This window comes from Carassius gibelio, chromosome A1 (assembly GCF_023724105.1).
Source record: "Carassius gibelio isolate Cgi1373 ecotype wild population from Czech Republic chromosome A1, carGib1.2-hapl.c, whole genome shotgun sequence".
Taxonomy (NCBI): Eukaryota; Metazoa; Chordata; class Actinopteri; order Cypriniformes; family Cyprinidae; genus Carassius; species Carassius gibelio.
In genome coordinates this window covers 10,587,475-10,605,371 of record NC_068371.1, presented here as the reverse complement: position 1 = coordinate 10,605,371, position 17,897 = coordinate 10,587,475, and the positions used below count along the sequence as shown (strand labels likewise).

The 17,897-nt window shown below is 35.6% G+C and overlaps 1 protein-coding gene across 1 annotated transcript in view; it reads left to right on the top strand.

The window, feature by feature from the left end:
* The window catches only part of LOC127990397 (receptor tyrosine-protein kinase erbB-4-like), a 217,992-nt gene that overhangs the window by 159,015 nt on the left and 41,080 nt on the right, over nt 1-17,897 (top strand). Inside the window, exons 4-11 of the mRNA XM_052591497.1 lie at nt 9,876-10,010; nt 10,508-10,573; nt 12,572-12,690; nt 12,875-13,016; nt 13,221-13,334; nt 14,814-14,940; nt 15,898-15,971; nt 16,617-16,707. Of these exons, the coding sequence (XP_052447457.1) occupies nt 9,876-10,010; nt 10,508-10,573; nt 12,572-12,690; nt 12,875-13,016; nt 13,221-13,334; nt 14,814-14,940; nt 15,898-15,971; nt 16,617-16,707 (868 nt within the window). The remainder of the gene's footprint in view (nt 1-9,875; nt 10,011-10,507; nt 10,574-12,571; nt 12,691-12,874; nt 13,017-13,220; nt 13,335-14,813; nt 14,941-15,897; nt 15,972-16,616; nt 16,708-17,897) is intronic.

Here is a 17,897-nt window from a genome sequence, read left to right as displayed (position 1 = left end):
TATGTATATTCCACTGTTATATGTTCAATGCATAATCATGAATAATTCCATCTTTCCAATAGCCAAATTTTCTCTAATAATGAAACATTTGACATGAAAACATGCACTAGTCATTTAATATGCAAACTATGCATTATCTTCTTACTCAACAGAAAATGGCAAATCATAACTTACTGCGACTAGTAATTCTGGTTTGTACATGTCTTTTGTTTAAATATTGTTTTAACAAAGCATTTAATAAAATACCTGTTGTGCACATGCATGTATATGTTTCTTTACCCTTTTTCTGATCTGTGTAAAGGTTATGAAAAATATTCTATAGTTATGAAATGCAAAATATCATTCTAATTTATAATTAAATATAAATTCTGTCATTTACTCACACCATGTTGATCCATTTTGTATAAACAGTGCATAACAAACCCCACCCCTTCCCCTCTAAAAATTTATCTGTTGTATGAAAAAAATAAATGAGTGTATTTTCCCCTTTAGAAAAACAAACAAACAAACAAACAAAACAAAAAAAATCTGAAATTAGGGGTCTATTCAAATAGAAAAACAACTATTTTGTTTACTATTTAATCAGAGTATATATAACTGGCCATTTGAAAGTTGCTATATTTACTTGGTGATATAAAATGATTAAATATTTATTTGTTTTCTGAAGGTTTGGTGGTTAAGTTTGGTTTGACTCCATGATTCCACCTTGTTTCAATTATTTATTATGTTACACAAATCTCCATTCAACCCAACACTTGTTTTGTTTCCTCATATGTATGTTTGTGCACATCCCTGGTGGCTATTAATGCAATAGCCTTGATGTGAAACATGCTTGCCACCCACCCCCACAGAGCCTCTTGGGCTAGCATGGCCAGTCCTCTGCTCTCCTCACACAGCCTTGGCTGCTCAGTTAGTAAACACTTTATCACTTCTGAGCTTCTGTCCATGAACCCAAGGCTGGGCCTTCATTGTGTGGATGTTTTTCATCCAGCTGGGCCCATTGCGGATGCATTTCAGTGATTTTGTGAACATGATTTGTACTGAAGCTGCACAGCAGCTGCACAGATTCTTTTTGAGTTGTTCTTTTAACTTCAAGGTCACTTAAGCGGTGTTGTTGGCTGTATGATGTGCAAAGTGAGTTGTGAGCACCATATTCACCTTATTTGGGAAAATTCAGTGAAAGTTGCAATGAAACAGAAGTAGTGACAGACGTTTTCTAGAATATACTGTCAACATCAGTTGTTGGAGGCAGATGGAAGCAGCTGAATGCAAACTTGAAGCAGTGAGGCCTAAATGATTGAAGAGGTCCTGCCAAACGCAGGGACCTCTTAAAATAGTAAAAGTGGATTTGGACATGCCCTGAGTGCACCTGCACCGTGCGCTTTACACTTTGCGTTGAGGTTGTTAAAATAGGGCCCAAGAACTGTAAAAATATTTAATTCAGTTTCTATAACCTCAAACATTCACTTGGTGATGTAAAACCACTAAATTTAAATTTTTATTTTCAGAAGGAACAAAAATAGAAAACAAAGCAGAAATTCTACAATAAAAAGCCTCTCTGTTTGCCTCTTTAGCTGCTGTTTTGCTATAGCTATACTGTGCCTAGCTGAAATAAGCCGTGAACATAAATTAACTTTCTAAAGCTGTCACCTCTCACCCTAAATAATGATAGTTATTAGTACTTTGATTTTATTTCCAAAGCTATTGTAATAGCATTACTTCTTGAATATGAAATTATGTCAGCAAACTGTGTATTTCCTACCATCAGTCAAGAACAAAGTGGGTACAGCAAGAGCGCTTTGTGGGTAATAATTGGTTTGCCTCTGAATCTCTCAAAAACAAAGCCCGTTCATTGCAGCTGAATGTGATTAAAACAGCTCTCTGAGGACTTTGTGCGGTGGGGATATAAAGAGATCTCCTGACTCAATTCTGGTGGCAAATTGCATTTTGGGTGTTCCTTCTCTCGGCAGCCCTTCTTCTTCCTTTTATACCTAATGCGAAGCTCCACCATTAAATGTTTAACTCATCATCCCTATGGAGTGCAGTCGGAGCATTTAATGTCAAACATAATTGCAAGAAACTTCATGAAATAGTCAAAGGTCTGTCATTATTAGGCGGTTTTGGCATCAACAATTTGTGTTAATCAAGGGAAAACGTAATAGATTGTCATTTTTTGGGTCATTTGGGTGCTTGAGTTTTGTTAAGGTCGTCTTTATTCTGTTCTGTATAGTTGTAAATAATCCACCCTACTAGCATATAATTAATAATAAGAAAGTTTTAAATGCCCACCCATTGCTCATTAACAGACTTTCTTATACTTACTGCACGTACATTTCTAGAGGTAGATTGGCATGAAGATTGACATTTCCAGTATGAAAGCCTTCAAGGAATAGTCATGCACAAGTCTTTGAGAAAACTATGAGTTGTATTTGTGAAATGCCAGGATGACAATGAGTAACTGGATTTATTGGATTCAAATCTTTGCAAGATATGTATTTGAGACACTACTAAGAACTAAAACAGAAATTCATGTTCAGTCCGTGTATAATCTGTACATGTACTGCAATTTTTGGACAGACATACATTTGAATTGAATTTCCGTTTCAGTTTATTTGACACTTTACACTACTATTCAAAGAGTTTGGTGTCAGAGTGATTTTGTGTTTTTAAAAGAAGCCTCTCATGCTCACCATAATGCTGTATTTTGAAGTGTTAACATATGTATACTTTTTTAATGTAATTTATTCCTGTGGTGATAACGCTGAATTTTCAGCATCATTACTGCAGTCTTCAGTGTCACATGATTCCTCGGAAATCAAAAATAGTCCTTCATTCATAACTGCATGTGTAAAACTTGTGCTGCTTATTTTTGTGAAATAGTAACATTTTCATGATGCACGTTCTATTTACATTATAAATGTCTTTACAGTCATTTCTAATGCATTTACTGCATCCTTGCTGACTAATATTATTTAACTTCTTAATCAATAATAATAATAATACAAATCTAAAAAAGGTGCAACAGGTGCATAAACCTCATATTCTCTAAATAATATTTTAAATATAAATATTTTGTAACATTATAAATGTCTTTATACCATTACATTTATCATCACTGATGTGTTTAATGTGTCCTTGCAGAATAAAAAAAAATAAAAAAAATATTTTCCTTTTCTGCTACTTTACTTATACTTATATATATATATATATATATATATATATATATATATATATATATATATATATATATATATATATATATATATATATATATATATATATATATATATATATATATAAACCCTTTCAATAAGCTAAGATTATGTGCAATAATGCTGCAACCTAGTGTGTTTGTGCAGTAATTCACAAAGGAAAATATCTGCTGCAGTGCTTCCTAATGTACCGTAATCTACTGTGACAACAACTAATTGTGTATTCCAAGAGGTTGCCAGTTTGTTTTACCAAAGGGGTTTGTGTGTTACTGGTTTGACATTGAGAAATGTCTTATTCGTTACTGTGAGACATTGTAAGTGTAAGTCAGTTTGCTTTGAACTCTTCAGTGTCTCCGTAATCGAGATGGCATTCATTGTGTCAAACTGAATGCAGTGTATTGGATATAACAAGCCACCCCATGTCCTTTATTCATTATCGGCACAATGCAGTTCGCTGGAGAGCTGCAATATCAATATCCCAGTTGATCTTTGTCTTCTCTTTATGAATGGACCCAATCTCAAAGGTACCTGCTCGTGAGGTCAAATCCACCTTTCACCAAACACAAAAATGTATAGGTGAGAAATGTAAGGTGCACCTGCAAGCTTGGTCTTGCAGAATGGCCTGTGAGATTTCAGCAGTATCATGGGTCTACCAACCTTGCAGTCTTCCCTTTTTGAGACCCTGCTGCTGGCTGTGATTTCTGGGACGCTATGCTATCACTACCAGCCAAACTCCCCTCCCTGTGTGGCTGAATAATGAGACACATTGTGAATGTGGAAGGGGGGTTGAATGGTGGAGGGAGGCAGTGACAGAGGGCTAGTCTGAAGAGGATATTTGTGGAAGTGGCACTAAGCAATGGGGAGATGGAAATGGAAATATTATTGGCATTTATTTTGATATAAATAGTGTGATTCTGCAAATCTCTCATTTTAATAGGACCTTGTTTTCTTCAGCAACCATTTCAGGCTCTATGGGAAATGTAATAAGGAGTAGCAAAGTGACTTGATGATATCGGCATGTCAGTCAAGCCCTCAGTAGTAAACATTCTCAGTGTTTTTGACTCAAAGGACCTCCGTTGTCCAAAACAATATTCAAAGGCTCTCCAATATAAGCCATTTCTGGTATTTTTTCTGTAACCATGACAAAGCTGTTTTTTTAATTAATTTATTTTTTATTTATTTTTTTATAATAGAAACTTGAGGTATTTAGATATTAAATTAATTAACCACAGTTAATTTTTGGATTTCAGAAGTTTTAAGAACTGGATGTTGTTCTTCAGATTAAAAAAAATAATAATAATTATAAAAAAATAAAATAAAAAAAAATTAAAAAACAGTTATTGACTAAGGAAAACAAAATGAATTGAAGTAATATTTCATAATATTACTATTTTTGGTTCATTAATGGAGCATGTATAATATACTTTTTCAAAAAAATATTACAAAATCACACAGCCCCCAAACTTTTGAATGGGAGTGTACTGTATTTCAAAGTATTATAGTATTATTTTCTGATTGAATCACTGTACCATAATACTGCAGCACTACTTTTTTTCAAGAGCAAATGTTATAATGAAATGCCTTTTATCATCTGTTTGGTGAAGAAGAAGAAAAAAAAGTGCTTTTGTGCTATTCCAACATGCTGCTCGTCTTATCGAATTACCACAATTCGCAAAACTTGGATTTACAGTAGATTCATTTCCCATTATGAGCACCACATGTTGTCGTATCTTTTGATTTATGGCCTGTGATTGTTTTTAACATTTGCCAGCAAAATCCCTCGGAGATACTGAGCTGCCAGTCGAAAAGACAGCAAACATAAAGCAAAGCAATCTTTAGAAAGTTTTAACAGCTGTTATTTATTTATTTATTTATTTATTTTTCCCTTGCATATTATTTCAATTATCGGGACGATGCATCACATTTGTCACACTGATCGACTGTGAAGCAAAAAAATGTATGATGACTGAAATTTAATCAGAAAGCTTTAACACAATTACGGATATCCACGAGGAGGCCCTCCTCCACACAGTATGCACTCTCAGATATGCTCACATTTGTCATGCAAAACGATCTCTCTACTGCTGTCAAAGAAACTAATGGAAAACACTGGGATTTCTTTTAGAGTTTTGTGTTGTGACATTTATTTATTTTTATTTTTTGCTCTTTTAGCCAAAGAAAGGAAACTGGATTAATTATTTATATTCCTATGTAGAATATATAAAAATGCTCAGGTTTTTTAACTCTGTCTATATTGTGAACGAACAATGAGGTGTAAAAGTGTGTAAATTGTAAATTGTCCTTTTAAAAATGTTCTTTCTTTCTTTCTTTCTTTCTTTCTTTCTTACTTTCTTTCTTGGAAGATTGTTTTATCCTCCAGGAGGATAGATTGTTTAGTGTCCGTGGCGTAAAGATGATGGAGAGCGATTAATGTTGCTGTGAAACTTTACAGGTACAGGGCGAGCGTGATTTCACCAAGTACAACATGTTCCTGAATCAACAACCTTTGTTGATCCTGCAACAACATTCCAATCATCCAATCAGAATTGAGATATAACTTTTCAGGAAATATCTGTTTTAGGCTTACAATCAGGGTTGCTACTACACCCCTTGTTAATCAGCTATCATTTCCCACTGTTTTTAGGAATAAATTATGGGTAGGATTAGGTTTAGGGCTGGAGATTTTGTTTAGTCTATATTGTTGTACAATAACATTGATCCAGGATCATCAAAAAATTTTGCTCCAGGAATATTGTAATGCTCTCCTGGCGGGCCTTCCTGCATGTACTGTCAAGCCTCTGCAAATGATCCAGAATGCAGCAGCGAGGGTTGTCTTCAATGAGCCAAAAAAAGCTCATGTTACTCCTCTCCTCATCAGGTTACACTGGCTACCAGTATCTGCTCGTATCAAATTCAAGGTACTGATGCTTGCCTACAAGACGATCACTGGCAAGGCACCAACTTACCTAAACTCACTCATCCTATGTGCCCTCCAGAAGTTTGCGCTCTGCAAGTGAACAACGCCTTGTGGTGCCATCCCAAAGAAGTTCAAAATCACTCTCACGGACTTTTTCCTGGACTGTGCCCAACTGGTGGAATGACTTCCCAATCTCAAATCGTACATCTGAGTCTTTACTCATTTTCAAGAAACATCTAAAGACTCATCTTTTTCGCCTGCACTTAACCTACTAAAAAAAAAAAAAAATAAATAAAAAAAAAAAAAAAAAAAAAAAAAAAATATATATATATATATATATATATATATATATATAACTGGCTATGCATTCTATACTAGACTAACTGAGACTTGTCATGGCACTTGTATTCTGTTGTTGTTCTCTTGTTGACCTGACTGCTTCTATTGTTCTCATTTGTAAGTCGCTTTGGATAAAAGCGTCTGCTAAATGATTAAATGTAAATGTAAATGAATATGTCTTGGAAAATCACGATGAACACAGGTACAGCCTCCAATGTGTTGCCAGATCCAGTCATTACATTAAGTGTCTTTGGACTTGTTTTTTCTCTTAATGTGACACTTTAGGAAACTATATCGATATTGATATCTTATTTCCAAAACACAAGATTTTAACTTATTTAGGTTTATTTATTTATTTATATTAGCAATATCTGGCAACACTCTATTACTGGCACTTAAATTGAATAATCAGTCATCAAAAAAGGCCCATAGACAGTCTTGGCAGTTTCTTCACTACTAGTGTCATCTAGAGGAATTACAAAAATAAAGCATGTTTTCGAACAACCTTTGCAAACAGCTCATATGCGCATCATGAATTTCTGTTCCCATATTGGTCAACAACTTTTGTTTCAATCTGCCACGTACCAGACTCTCGCTATTGGCTGCACTAAGGTACCAAATGCAATTATTAGGAAAACGTTTTGCTTACACGAGGTCTCTGCACTGAATTTGAAGGTAACTAAACCTAAAATATTAAGTAGTTTTAAACATTGTTTTATATCATTTTTTTTTTTTCAGACCATAAAATGTGCAAAACAAAATCCATACGCTTAGAATTAAAAAAAGGTAGCTCAAGCCAAAAAGAGGCTGTACTATCATAGCAAACTGCTATGTGTGTTTGGATGTGTACCAGGTCCGATTTCTTTCCAGACTCATTCATTGTGTTTGGAAAGCTCAGTACAGTACGATCAGCCAACCATGCAAGGTGTCTGATACACCTTTTCACACTCTTAGAAGGGAGCCTGGCACCAGAGAGGCAGATATGGACCGCAGGCTGATCTTGCTAAAGGCGAAAGACAATTATGGTCATTTACAGATAGAAAATAAAAACACATTTTTATTCTTAGTTATTGTAATTAGTCACACTGAGAATGAGACTGATAAATTGAAGTTGAATCTGAAATTGAATCTGGCCACTTAAATCTGCTCATCAGACTCGCATATGCTTATCACAACCAGCGTGACAGTTTCCACCCATCTGAATGGTGCATGGAAATCTGAGAGATCTCTCCAGGATAACATAAACTTTTGAGATTATAAGTTGTATGCTTTATACTATTATATTATTTATTAATGTTTGATTTAGCTTTCATTAATGTATAGTTATTTTAAATTTTATTTTTAGTTTGTTTTAGTCATTTTGTAATGTACTTTTGTCAGTATGATGAAATTATGGTCGTGTTTATATCGTTTTCAGATTATTTGATATATATATTATATTATTATATGTATCAATATCTTAAGTTAACTTTATCTTTAAAAATGTATTTTAGCTAACAGTTCAGTTAACAACAGTTTAAGTAAGGCAGTGCTATAGTTTTAGTTTGTTTTTCATCTTGTTCATATTCCATCCATCCATCCATCCATCATCTTCCGCTAATCCGGGGCTGGGTCACGGGGGCAACAGTCTAAACAGAGATGCCCAGACAAAGGGCAGCCCTGCTGCAGTCCAACATGCACCGGGAACAGGTCTGACTTACTGCCGGCAATACGAACCAAGCTCTTGCTCCGGTCGTACAGGAACTGAACAGCCCTAAGCAGGGGGCCGCAGACCCCATACTCCCAGAGCACCCTCCACAGGATGCCACGAGGAACGCGGTCGAATGCCTTCTCCAAATCCACAAAACACATGTTGACTGGTAGGGCAAACTCCCATGAACCCTCCAGCACCCTGGAAAGGGTACAGAGCTGGTCCAGTGTTCCACGACCGGGATGAAAACCACACCGTTCCTCCTAAATCCGAGGTTCCACTATCGGCCGAATTCTCCTCTCCAGTACCCTGGCATAGACTTTCCCGGGGAACTTATCCTGGCGCAGCCGGGGCCCCACCCTGGAGCCAGGCCCGGGGTTGGGGCTCGTATGCGAGCGCCTGGTGGCCAGGCCTCCCCACATGGGGTCCGGCCAGGATCAGCCCGAAGGAGTGACATGAGGCCACCCTCCCGTGGGCTCACCACCTGCAGGAGGGAGCGTTAGGCACCGGTGCATAGTGGATCGGGCGACAGTCAAAGGCGAGACCCCCGACGACCCGATCTCTGGAAACTGAATCTTGTTCATATTGTTTTTTTTTATTTATTTATTATTATTTCAGCTTTTATTTAAATTAAAATAAATTAATAAATAAATAGTGTTCCCACTTTATACTGTGTCTCTAATACCTGTGTACTTACATAGTAACTAAATGTGTATGTAGTATGTAACCACAGTGTAAGTACACATTGGTACATAGTATCTACAGCTGTAATATTTCTGTAACTACACATATTTAACAACCCTCAGGATGGTTTGTTTAAGTACAAATGTGTAACAGGACATATATAACTACATTTTGTAACAACAATATGTTTAAGAGTTACTGGAACAATTTGATCCAAGGGCTGGAAATGTGTAGGTTTAGAGATATGTAAAGTGGGAAAAGTTGGATTTGGAGTTGGAGTTGGTGCACCACTGTAATACCAGTGTACTTACATTTTAACTCCTCAGGAACTGTCCACTTAATATAAAGTGTTACATTCTGGACACCTACCAAAATTTCTATGTAAAGTCTAACTTACTGGCTTCTGCTGTGTAACATCAGAGTAATTACATGATAAATCTAACATAAAGTGTAACACTTTCATTACACAGTTGTACTTTCATTACCAAAAAGTGTTGTTACCAATGACCTGTTACACATTTGTACTTACACATACCATTGAGTGGGTTGTTACATATGTGTAGATACACAAACATGTAGATATTATGCACCAATGTGAACTTACACTTTGGTTACATACTATGTACACATATAGTTACTATGTAAGTACAAAGGTATTAGGGACACAATATAAAGTGTGACCTAAATAGTTTTAGTTTTAGCCAACAAAAAGAAACACTGCTTTATTGTGTACCTAATAATTTCCTGGCTAGTCTGTCTTACTGTTACTTACTGCTAGACCCAAAAATGAAGTGAACATTATGTCATAATTTATAGACAATATCAAAACAGGTGCCATTTATTTTGAGGGGGGACATAGCGCAGCACACCTTCCATGCATATTATTTCACAAACAAAACAAAAAAAGAAGAAGAAAAAAAAAAGAAGAAAAAAAAGGTGTGGCCACTGTGTTAGGGTGTCAATCTTCAGCTACTATACTTATTATAACAAGCTGAATTCTTTTTTTTTTTTTTTTTTTTTTTTTTTGTACCAGAAATCTTGAATGGAGGTGTGTATGTGGATCAGAACAGGTTCTTGTGCCATGCTGACACCATCCACTGGAATGACATCATCAAGAACCCACGTTCTGAACTTCTGGTGGTTCCTTCCAACAACAGTGGCAACTCATGTGAGTACTTCATTGAGCAGCATTTGTCAAATATTAATTATACTGCATAAACACCCAAACGATGGAGCAGGTGGCCATTGTGGTTCTCTCTCTCTCTCTCTCTCTCAAAAAAAAAAAAAGAAAAAAAAAAGATTTGTAATAGTAACTGTCAAAGTTCCATTTATTTATTTTGTGAATGTTGAGCAAAGTCCTTCAAACTCAGTTCAAAAACTATTACATCTACAATAGGGAGCTATTCTGTGCACAAAAAGAAAAGAAAGAAACTGCCTGTCAGTAGTACAATTCTAAGGCTGAGTGGATACATTTTACTACCAGTAGAATACGAGATGTGGTATGAATTTTACAAGCTAAGTCAAAGACGAATTCAAGTTCGCTTCTAGTGTCTGAACTATTTCTAAATAATCGTTGTTTATACATTGGAATGGACAGAGTCAGTTATATTGACATTATATGAAGCACTGAATGTCATGGTTGATTATTCTAGATTCTTTCCGCAGGCAGACGGTGTCACAGATCTTGTAATGGACGTTGCTGGGGTCACCAGGAAGACCAGTGCCAAAGCTGTGAGTTTGAATTCATATATCTACATCTACAATATTCCACAGCATTATTATTCTCTATTCAGTTACACTATAGCAGTTTTAAGATTATAATAATCTCTGGATACTTACTTTATCTCAGATGCTCTTCTTAAAATTCCTTAGGGAAAACAAAATTAAAAGTATCATAATAAGTATGAATGCTATGCATACTAAATATACAGTCCTCTGGAGCTAATGATGGCTTTCTGTGACTCAAATGTAAGTCGCTTTTGGATAAACTGTCTTGAATAAAAAGTTGACCACACTTAAAATTCCTCAAGGAAAGATAGATCAAAGTATCAATATATTTGAGCATTAAAAAGCACTTTTGTATGCTAGTTATTTAGTCTGCTTTTTTGACTGTTGTGTCCAGACAGAATTTCATATTTGATTGTCTGCATCTCCAGTATGTGCCGGAGTAAACAAACCTTTATTATTTTGTATTTATATTTCTTTGTTTCTCAGGGTGGTTCTGAAGTTATACATTTTCATTTCGTACATCTTTTCTAATAAAAGGCAAACGTCTGCTGTCTGTTATTGTCAGTTTGAGCCTCTAGGCGAGTAGCTGTGATAATTAACTGGTAGGAGGGTTATCAGAGTTTCTCTACTGTCTGTAACCTGCCGGTGATACAGCTTATAGTGTGGCTGATAATTAGACCAAAATAAAAGAGTGAAAGAAAGAAGGACAAAGAGAGACAGGGATCATAATCTCTTCTTGAGCTCAGGGTGTCAGAGCCATGCTCTTTAACACCATAAGACATTTGAGACTGCTGTAGATGGCATGAAGTATTTCAGGTCATGGAGATTACTGACTGATAAGACAGAGTGACAAACTTTTTATTCGACAGTGTCTGTTTTGGTTTTGCTCAGCTGTCAGAAAGAGTGTATTGAGTGTACTGAGCCCTTATGTCAACCAAAAATCTAACTCAAGTATAACATTATCTTCTAGATCTATGCTAAGAATATGATGTGCGTGGCCAGTATATCAGTAGCAGATTATCAGAGATTATCAGCATCGGCCAAAATCATGCCTGCCATGCCAAATTGAGTCAGTTCCAGCTCCTACAAATAATTTCATTTATATATTTATTTTGCAATGGATTGGAGTGCACATTTTATGTTTTAAAATACAGTACAGACCAAAAGTTTGGACACACCTTCTCATTCAAAGAGTGTTCTTTATTTTCATGACTATGAAAATTGTAGATTCACACTGAAGGCATCAAAACTATGAATTAACACATGTGGAATTATATATGGAATTATATACATAACAAAAAAGTGTGAAACAACTGAAAATATGTCATATTCTAGGTTCTTCAAAGTAGCCACCTTTTGCTTTGATTACTGCTTTGCACACTCTTGGCATTCTCTTGATGAGCTTCAAGAGGTAGTCACCTGAAATGGTCTTCCAACAGTCTTGAAGGAGTTCCCCGAGAGATTCTTAGCACTTGTTGGCCCTTTTGCCTTCTGTCTGCGGTCCAGCTCACCCCTAAACCATCTCGATTGGGTTCAGGTCCGGTGACTGTGGAGGCCAGGTCATCTGGTGCAGCACCCCATCACTCTCCTTCTTGGTCAAATAGCCACTTGATGCCTTCAGTGTGACTCTACAATTTTCATAATCATGAAAATAAAGCAAACTTTTTGAATGAGTAGGTGTGTCCAAACTTTTGGTCTGTACTGTATATAAGTGTGAATTTTGAGCAAATATTGTGCAGAATAACTTTGTTTTATTTTCCGGAATTGACAGTATTTGTCAAATATATTTGATTTAATTTATAAAAAAAAAAAAGAAAAAATGAAATTTGAATTAAAATGTATCATTATTTTGTTAGTTTTATCAAACAATTATAAGTAAAAAAAAAAAAAAAAAATATATATATATATAGCACGCATTTATTGCCACTTGGTTTAGAAAATATACGGTGAGAAAACTATTTTTGATTCTTTCTTTCTCCATCTATATTCACAATCGTACAGTGACAAAAACGGTGTGTGCAGAGCAGTGTGATGGACGCTGTTTTGGGCCGTACGTCAGTAACTGCTGCCACCGTGAATGTGCAGGAGGCTGTTTTGGACCCAAAGATACAGACTGCTTCGTAAGACAGCTCTTCCTGTATGGTTTCAAAGTGTAATAAATGTAATGACAAATGCCTGTTCACTTTTAAAATAATTTGAAAGGTAATGTGTTGCACACTGAACGCTCTGCAGAGGTCTCACTTCATTATAGGCATGTATTATTGATCAACCACATGCTTATATGATTGTTTTTTTTATTCTCAGGCTTGTACCAACTTTAATGACAGTGGGGCCTGTGTGACACAATGTCCTCAGCCATTCGTCTACAATCCCACAACCTTCCAGCTCGAACACAATCCCAACGCCAAATACACCTATGGAGCTTTCTGTGTCAAGAAATGCCCACGTAAGTTAGGTTTCTTAAAGGAATGGGATTACTGATTTATGAAATACACACTTTCTAAAGGTCTCTACTCTTCATTTGCTACAATAAATAAATAAATAAATAAATAAATGGTTTGGCCTGATTACATTTCTAATCTTCACCTCAGACTATATCTTTGCACAGCTGTCTTATTAATATTCTAATATTGTGCTGTCTGGAAATCAGATAACTTCGTGGTGGATCACAGCTCTTGTGTCAGAGCCTGTCCGAGCAACAAGATGGAGGTGGAGGAAAACAACATCAAGATGTGCGTCCCGTGCACTGACATCTGCCCGAAAGGTCAGTGATATCCACAGAGGTATTTTAGTTCTCATATTGACTTTAGTGTCATGATGATACATAAATCCAAGTCCCTTTAAGACAAGTCAGTTCACTTGGCAGTCATCTTGGGGATATCCCTTTTTGTGCAGGACAGGTAACAGTAAATCTTTAGTGTAAATCAGTGTTTCTCAACTGGTGGGTCACAACCCAAAAGTGGGTCATGGAGTGTACAGTCAAAGAAACAACATTAACAACGTGGTTTTATTATGAAATACGTGTGAAAGACGTGTGTAAAAGCTGTTGACACTTCTGTCAGATGCCGTTTAATTAAAGAATGCTAGAGAAAAAATGCACTGTCCCGATTCAGTATCTGCAGTCAGATGAGATGTTGTCAGGCTTAATGTCAGTGTCATTATTCTATTGTTACGGAACTTGTTACGAAAAAAAAATAGTCTCTCACTTCAGAAAAACGAACTCATAGCGTGCAGCCGTGCACTCTTCAATTGCACACACAAATGCTGTGGCGCTTGCTGTATATCATTTCCCTAATGCACAATAGAAACCACGAGCATGCAACGTGTGAAATAAAAGTAAAGTACAAATACAAATACTTTTTGTTAGCTGGTTAGCCGGGAAGGATTTGCTTGAAGGTATGATATTTATTCTGTTCAGGAGCTGTTTCTATTTTTAAATAAAAGTTAATGTTAGTATTGTGCATTCAGCATGGTAATTGTTGTTTCCACAACCCAAAAATGCCATGCTAGTTTCACTTATGTTTAAATGACTGTGGTGGCTCATACCAACTTAGCTATATTAACAAAAACTAGTTTTGGACAGCCTAATATGCTGTTTATTCATCAATATTAGTAGTTTAACTTAAAGGCCAGAGTTTTATTCCTACTTTCTCCAAAATAAGCATTATGCTTTCTCCCATTAAATTTCCTCCCATTAAAAAGTCTCTGAAATGAAATGATGCTGGTGCTCTGATGTCTCAGCCAAGCTTCTTAATAATCTAAACGAACAAGACTACCTAGAGTAACCAGAAATACCCTTCTAGTCAGTCCATCCAAAACAGCACTAACCAGCCATGAAGATTCTTGCTAGTTTTATATGGTCTAAAAAGCAAGTGCACTGTAAACAGATTATTGGTCTATTCTGTAATGACTGTAATGAAAGTTTGTTGTTTTCAATAGAGAAAAGATTAATTAGGGATGACCACAGAATAAGCAGAAGTGATAATGGGCCCAAGCACCAAACTGGGTCATATTAGTCAATCTCAATATGAGTTGCATTTCATTATAATTAGGCACACAGTGAGGGGGAAATTGACTGGGTTGATGTTGAAATATCTCTTTTTCTTCAGTGAAATATGATCGATCCAATGTTTCAACTCTTTTTTTTTTTTTTTGTTACAACAGAGAAATGCATGTCTTTGAGAATGTGGTTGTGCTGTGTAAATGGTAAATTGTTGTTAAATGGGATGTTTGTGGTGTTCAGTGTGTGATGGTATAGGTACCGGCAGTCTTCAAACGGCTCAAACTGTAGATTCCAGCAACATTGATAAGTTTGTCAATTGCACCAAGATCAATGGCAACCTCATCTTCCTCATCACAGGCATCAAAGGGTGAGTCCAGTCTTTATCTACTGTATGCATGGCTTATACAGCCTTCAGATTTAAAGTTTTGTCTTGGCACTTTTAATGAGCCTTTTTCTCACTAAGGTTCAAAGATGGTAAATATTCCCTAAATACAGTGGCATGCAGACATTTGGGAAACGGTTGCAGAATCTGTGAAAATGTGAATAATTTTAACAAAACTGACCAAGATCACACCAGAGCAGTGTGAGGAACTAGTGATATCCTGCAGCTGCAGATGTTCTGAAATCATTCAAAGCAAGTGTCTCTACACTTCCTACTAGTTTACGACAGCTGTATCCCTCCCAAATGTTAGTTGTGAAGATCTTTCGTGCTATAGTGGTTACTGTTCTCTAATTTTGATCATTGTGTGCAGTGTGAATCACTATAATGGTTTTTTTGTTGTTGTTGAAATGCCTTGGATAGTTTGTCAAACATATTAGTTGAACAGTGGTATACCTACAGCTGATAGTCCTTCAGATTTTAAGCAATGAAGATTAACAATATTTAAGAAAAAAAAAAGAATACAAAAAATTTAAAGAGTGTTCTCTAATTTTGATCTCTACTGTAAGTAATTTATTTTGTATTTAAAATGTTTAAGATTATATTTAAAGCAATAATATAATACATAACAATGTATACATTATAATATGTAATGTTATATATGTTTTAAATAAATATTCCAGGGTAAGGCATTTTACTCATTAGGATTAAATGTGGACCACATTTAAAAAGTGAACGACCTCAAAATAAAAATCTAATTTCTACAATTATAATCAAGCACTTTGTCTTGAACATGATCTTTGATTCTAAAGCAGCCTTAATTGGTAAAAAGAACAGGTTTCTGAAACTGGTGTAGGAGTGTAAAATGTCTTAGGCCACATATGCACGAGCGCACACACATTCATAACCTCTCTTCGGGCTTGTTTTGTGTCTTATGTTTAACAGGGACATGTTTCATGGTATAAAAGCTCTGGACCCTGATCGGTTAAATGTATTCCGCACTGTCAGAGAAATCACAGGTGAGCAACAGTCACCATTCATCACATGACAACCCATTAAGCCTGTGTAGCCTTGCGTGAAACCATTAACTTTCTCTATTTCTTCATACATTAAGAATACCCTTTGAGTTGGGAAAATTCTTTGTCACAAATATCTTATCTTTACACACTACACACAATATTTATTTGTTTATAAAGCCTCAAAGGAATGAACTATGACTCATGCTAAAAGCCTTTTGTCACTTTCAGCTTGTTCTTATGATCGTGCCAAATAGCTAATGGAGTGAAGCAGCGTTTTCAAAATGAAACTCAGAAACTGCTCTCTTGTGCGCCATTGGTGTACCCTCAGTTTAGACACATTTCTGCCAATACGAGCCAACAAACAGATAATTAAAACAATGTGCTTCTGAAGAAATGATGGTAATGGCAACCGTTCTTTTAATTAGCACAGTCATGTCCCTTAATATACTTTCATTTCAATGTAATGGGATCATTTTATGCTGTCAGACAGGCTGTAAATAATTTTGTACTGTACTCACTGGACCTGTGGCAATATCCTAAGCCACTGTCTGCTGTCATAGCAACAAACATTGTAATCTGTCTTATACGAAGGTATTTTTTTTTTTTTTTTTAATGATTCACTTCTTTTTCTCTCTGTTTTTGTAGGTTTCTTGAACATCCAGTCTTGGCCAGAAAACATGACAGATCTTGGTGTTTTTTCAAACCTTGCCACCATTGGAGGACGCTCTCTTTATAGGTAAATCAGCACACATTTCTAGTTAAAAGTTGGGCTGCTGATTTAGCATGTTAATCTAATTAATTAGTTATAGGATAAAAAATTATGTATTAAAATTAACACACTTAGTGTGTCTGGACTGCCCCTGCCCCACACTCATCCTAAAGCAACACTGCAGACCGCTCATGTATGACATCAAAGTACGGTGATTGATTTGAAAGCATATGGAGCCGTCTGCTCTTTATTGCTCTAACTTTGATGCCATACACCGATCAGTCTGTGCAGCGCCACTTCAAGCTGGTGAAGAACATGATGCAGCCTATAGAATCCAGTTATATGCCCCTAAAATTCAAATAACTTCAATAAATAACTTATTCATCAGAACTGCCACATACTGCCAGTTTTAGTTTCTTATTTAGAGTATCATTTCATTTAAAATGATTTAACATTTACACATTGCTTAAAAAAAACAAAAAAAACAAAAACAAGAAACATATTAAATAATAATAATAAAAATGAAGGGATACCCCCGCCCCCCACAAAAATAAAATAAAAAATAAAATAAAATTGAATGCTACTTTTAAAATATCTAAAATATCTCAGACAAATTGTGCAGTTATTATGTGATTAATAAGATAGATTAATTAATCACCACATATTGCCATTAAATTAATTAAAAAATATTAATAAATTTGCAATGTCACTGTATTGGCAACAATGATGTACGTGTTATCTGTATGCTCTCTAAAGAGGCACTACAACCTGAGAGCATGTGCAGCAAAATCTTGCAATGCATGTCTTATGATTGCGCCAAATAACTGATAGCTAATGTAAAATAGCCAATTAAAATATAAAATGTTTAATTAATGTTTACATATGATTTATTTGTGATTTGTAATATATATATATATATATATATATATATATATATATATATATATATATATATATATATATATATATATATATATATAACCAGCTATATTGACTAAATGAAATGACTTTATGTCAGTTATGTAGCTGAAATACGGGTGGATTGATGCTACCCATGAGTAAAGTCTGTTTTACTCACTCAACTCACAAAACCTTGTCCAAAATGCACTGCTGGACTAGTTTAGTGAAATCTAAAAAGGCCTTTGCACTTTCAGTAGGTTCGCAACTTGCTGTTGTCCCAAATGTACTTTTGCCCTGTCCAGTGTTGGGTTGAAACT